This window comes from Octodon degus, unplaced genomic scaffold (assembly GCF_000260255.1).
Source record: "Octodon degus isolate 3935 unplaced genomic scaffold, OctDeg1.0 scaffold00273, whole genome shotgun sequence".
NCBI lineage: Eukaryota > Metazoa > Chordata > Mammalia > Rodentia > Octodontidae > Octodon > Octodon degus.
The window spans coordinates 181,651-187,156 of record NW_004524849.1 but is presented as its reverse complement, the minus strand read 5'-3'; the positions used below and the strand labels follow the sequence as shown (position 1 = coordinate 187,156).

At 39.0% G+C, this 5,506-nt stretch overlaps 1 protein-coding gene across 2 annotated transcripts in view; it reads left to right on the top strand.

Annotated features, from left to right (window-relative positions):
• The window catches only part of Shcbp1l (SHC binding and spindle associated 1 like), a 43,802-nt gene that overhangs the window by 22,483 nt on the left and 15,813 nt on the right, over positions 1–5,506 (top strand). For both annotated transcript variants that reach the window (XM_023706866.1, XM_004646590.2), the window contains exons 3-4: positions 223–309; positions 382–600. In XM_023706866.1, the coding sequence (XP_023562634.1) occupies positions 223–309; positions 382–600 (306 nt within the window). The remainder of the gene's footprint in view (positions 1–222; positions 310–381; positions 601–5,506) is intronic.

Below are 5,506 nucleotides of genomic sequence, written 5' to 3'. Positions count from 1 at the left end.
GTTCAGGGTCTCATTGCTAGGTCAGACTCATAGTGATCCACCTGTTTACAGCTCCCAAGAGCTGGGATTACAGGAGCACACCACCATGCCCAGTCTCAGTTGCTGTCTCAGCGCGCCCTGGGGGCGGGGCTGGCATGGCAGGCAGGGGATCAAACTATTCTTTAAATTCTAAACCACTGTATAGGCTGTTGTTTACTATCATCTTAATTTGGTTTATTGTAGGTTTTTTTATGATTTTCTTTGGAGAGATTGGGATGATGAAGAAAGCTGTGAGAATTACCCTGCTCTTATTGAAGAAAGAATTAATCTGTAAGTACAGTTTGGAAAGCTACGAAACACATTATAAGGGAGAAACATCATAACCGTAATCGTACTTCGCAGGTGGTGTGACATGCAGGATGGAACAATACCTGCTCCAATCGCACAGCGCTTTAAGAAAACCTTGGAGAAATACAAAAAGAAGCGCATCGAGCTCATCGAATACCAGAACAATATTAAGGAAGACCCATCTGCAGCAGAGGCTGTGGAGTGCTGGAAGAAGTACTACGAAATAGTAATGCTCTGTGGATTATTGAAAATGTGGGAAGATTTACGCCTTCGGTAATAATTTACTGTATTTTAAGTACAAATAAAAGATTACATTATTATTTTATTATAACCATATCTATCTATATATATTAATACCATACATGTTTGCTTCATTAAAATAGACTATAAAATTAGATGTCTAATTTATGAGCTAAGCACAAGGGTACAATTATAAATATTGGAAAATTATTTTTATATCAACTGAACTGAAATCATTGATATCATTTGGTTTTTCTCTTCTGTTTTTTGTTTTAGTTTGTTTTTTTCTGTACCAGAGATTGAACTGGGAACCGTGTGCTTGCCAGGCAGGTGCCCATGCAGCTGAGCTTTCTCCTTAGCACTGTTTTGAACTGGTGTCACTTTTACAAAAAAAAAACAACTCATAAATATAGCCAACATCTTTTATATTTGCCTTTTTAAAGCATAAGAAAGGTAGAGGTATAGATCTCTTTTGGGTATACTAGGTGAAGTAAATAAGGGAGAGTTGATTAATTTGACTCTCTCATAATATCAGCTTCTCTAACCAAAATAAATTGATAACAGGTTCTGATGATAAAACAATACAGAATTAATCAACATCATTTTCTAGTATACTTAAAAATGCACTCAGATATTCTACTATGAAGTGAAGAATGTATGTTTTACATAATGGGAAAAGTTTTTTTTTTGTTTTTTTTTTTTGGTATTTTGGGGAAGGGTCTACAGGGTGTTCACGTTCTCACTACTAGATTGGACTAATAGTGATTCTTCTGTTTACAGCCTCCCAAGAGCCGGGATTATAGGTGTGCCACCATGCCCAGTCTCAATGTCCTTCTTAGCATGCCCGGGGGGCAGGGCCAGCACAGCAGGCCTGAGGATTGAACCCCCAGCCCCTGCGCCTGCTTGTAGTCGCTTTAATCCACTGAGCTATTTGAAAAAACAAAATTCTTGTTCACAATCTTTTCCTCTTTTTTTTTTTTTTTTTTTTTTTGCTATTTCATGGAAATTTCATTTTTTAAAGACTCAAGACGCATAGCGATTTTCTTGTTTGCAGCCTCCCAAGCAGGCGCGTGCCATCACACCCAGTCTCAACACTGTCTCAGCAAGCCCTGGAAGCAGGGCTGGAATGGCAAGCCTGGGATCGAACCTTTGTCCCTGTGTCTGCCTAAACAGGTGCTTTAATCTGTTGAGCTCTCTGGCCGGCCCTTCATGGAAATTTTAATCTGAAAAATTTAATAATTCAGATATTTAATATAAACCAATAATTTATATTTCTATTCAATATTCACAATTAGTGGAATTAGTCTTAACAATTCTTAATCATTAGATCCAAAAACATCACACAAGAAAAGTTACCATATGCCCCTCAACCCTCCAAAACCAACATACTTATTTTAGTAATATTCAGATAACATAGGTGAAGTAGTATTAAATTTTCTTTTTGGAAAGGAAGTTTGATACATAAGTGACCCTTTAATACCTGCTTTGGGTCCCCTTTTTCAGATTGACTCTCCCCATAACCTCTGGACCCTCCATACCTTGAACTAGTTGATAACTCACGAGGAACAGGACATACCTTATCCATAGAAGATGGCATCCCTCGTTCTTGTCTACCACCATGCTCATAGCCTCTTGAATAAATATTATTTCCAATGCTTGGATATTTTTCCCCGTTTCTGCCATAGTATCCCTTATGCTGTTAGAGTCTGCTTCTATGATAGCGACTGCTTCTATCTTGTATCTGAGTCTCTCTCGTAGATATTGCTCCTCAGGCGTACCAGTAACTCTCATATGCAACTCTGTATGTGCCGCCACTTGCATGTTCAGAATAGTCTCTAACTCATCTCCCACCATAGCCATCACTGTAGTGTTTCGAGGATGTTCATCTGGAGAGCAGTAATGGCCACATGATGGTATTCCCAGCCTCTAGGTGGTAAGACATGATTTTGTTGTATCGGGACCTTACATAAACTCTGCTGAATAACTGTTTTTAGCAGAGCAACTTTCATGTCTTGGTGTTACATAGTCATTTCTCTGAGAAGAAACTGGCTCTGTGTGGTGTACCTCCAACATTCTCTCCCCCATGTGATTCTGGACCTTGTGTTCCCACCCAACTAGTGCTTTGGGAAAGAGCAAAAGAAGATCTTTTGGAAGGAGGACCTCCATGTCATGAATAAGGACTTCTTTTAAATGGAAAAAGTCCTCTAGAAGAACTCATGTTGAGATTATGATTATATCCTCTATCACCCAAGCGTCCTCCTTCATGTGGAGGACGCCCTCTTGCTCCATCATTTTTGCCTCTTCCATGTCTCACACTTCTCATAGGGCCTCTATTTCTTGAGCTTATTAGCACCATCTTCACTTATTAGCACTTTCAGAAGACTGTTTGTTTTCTTGTTGTGCTTTTGTCTTTCCATTCAAAGACTTTTTGTAATGTCTTTGGCAGCAGCCTTCGCATCTACAGGTCTTTCCAAGGTAATAAAAAGCGAAGCTTCTGGACTTCTTGGTTTCTCAATCCTTTATCAAAAGAACTTCTGCTGTGGGTCCAAATGATCGAAGTACTGCTTCAAGAGTTTTCATTGGTCTTTGTGTTGAGGCCTCCTATAAACAGCTTCTCAAGCCAATCAGCTACCATCATCTTACTTCTTTTACAGTTTTCAGAGATCTTTCTTTAGTCCTTCAGAAAGAGAAAATCACGGTTGAAGTCTGATGGACAGTCTTGAATGGAGCCAGTGGAATTCACATGAGTTCATACTAATCCGTGTAACCCCTTTTCCTGTGTTCCATCCTAGCACGTTTGCTACTCTTAGGAATTCTTAGCCATTACTAGCATAAATCTTTTTGTGTTTTTCTCTAAGGTTTTTTTTTTTGTTTGTTTGTTTGTTTTGTGGAACTGGGGATTTGACTTATTTTTGCTTACTAACAATCCCATTCCAGTGCCTATTTTTGATATTTCATTACTCTTGGGATTATTGTCGTAAACCTTGAGAGAACTGTGAGAAATCACAGATTTAAAAAATCTACTTATCTAGAAATCTGTAAATTTAGCAAAAATTTGGAGGGCTTTTTTTTTTTTTTTGGTGTTTTTGTCTTTTGGTACCAGGAATGGAACTCAAGGACCTTGCGCTTGCTAGGCAGGTGCTTATGCCACTGAGCTAGCTATCTCCCTGGCCCAGTAAAAATTAAATTTGAATATAAGTTATCATCACTAGATTTGAGATGGCATAGAACATAGATATCTTCCCAACTGAGGAATGGATAAAAAAGATGTATTTTTTACTCAATGGAGTATTACTCAGCTATAAAAAAGATGAATTTGAGGCTTTTGTAGATAAACGGATGCACCTAGAGACTGTATTGGTAAATGAAATAAATCAGACCTACATGTGCAAACATCATATTGTTTTGCTAATGTGAAACCTGAAAGAATAAATAAAATCTGAGAAAATTTTCACAATAAATACTGTGAAAGGGAAAGAATTTGTTCAATGGTAAGTGAAAACTGAGCTGAGAAAAAGAACAAAAGAAAGGAAAAAGATATATTTATGTAACTATATGCAGGATAATTGGGATAATTGTACTGCTGATCTCTGCTGCTCTTTTGAAAGGAGCAGTTAATGCTTAAACTTTTTTCTTTTTCTTTTTAATTTCTTACAACTTTTTTTTTTTGTTTTAACTATTTATTTATTGATTTATTTATTTGGTACAGGGTCTGGTATGCAGCTCAGAGTCAGTGAGCCCCCTGTAGTGAGCCTCCCCAGTGCCGGGGTTACAGGCATGTGCCACCACGCCCAGTTTCGGTGGCCGACAGGGCACTCAGTACTGGGGATCAAAGCCAGGTCCTTTCCAGGCAGATGCTTAGACTGATGAGCTATCTCCTTGGCCCTGTTTTAACAAATTTTGCACATTAGTATTTGCTAACCTAAACAACTAATTTGAAAATAACATACAATATAGCAATCATTGTTGAATTCCTGTTTAGTGAAATTTTGTATCATTTGTAATGCTTTTTTATTTTACTGTCTTGTATTGTTTAAAAAATAAAATAAGGACAACAAAAGAACATAGATATCTCCCATTTTAAAATTTATAATCTCGCTGGGTATGGTGGCGCACATGTATAATCCCAGAAGGATCACTGCGAGTTTGAGGCCAGCCTGGGCAACATAGTAAATTTAGATCAGCCTAAATGACAGTACAAGACCTTGTCTCAAAACACTAAAAAGGGCCAGCCAAATAGCTCAGTGGATTAAAGCGCCTGCAGGCAGGCGCAGGGCCCAGGAGCTCAATCCCCTGGCCTGCTCTGCTGGCCCCACCCCTGGGTGCACTGAGATGGTGACTGAGACTGGGCGTGGTGGTGCGTGCCTATAATCCCAGCTCTTGGGAGGCTGTAAACAGGAGAATCACTATTAGTCGGCTCTAGTAGTGAGACCCTGAATGCCCTGTAGGCCCTTCCCTAAAATGCAGAAAGAAAAAAAGCACAAAACAACAATAACAAAACTCCTTATAATCACAGACTAGCTTCAGGAACTATGGAATGAATGGATTAATCAAACTGGCCACCAGGTAACAATTATAAAACTTGGACCAAATCTATGAAGAGTATATGATTCTTGGAAAAAGCTATAAAATGACCAAGGCAACCATGAAGTTTGTCCCTGAAATTGATTTATCCTTGGATGGGCAAGATAGGGGAATTTGTGACTGTTTGATCTGAAGTGGATCCCAGAGGCTCTCAGTTCTGGCAGCAAAAGATTACTGTTACTGTTTTGAGATGACAAAAGGACTGAGTGGCTAGATGGTACATCCCAAAACTAAGCTGCAAAAAAGCCAAGTCCCAAGATTGGAGCTTAAGCCCCACCTAGATCCTTGGTTGACTCCTTGTTACTGGGAGGAGAGACAGACAAGGAGGAACAGAAACCAGGCTAAAAAGGAATAG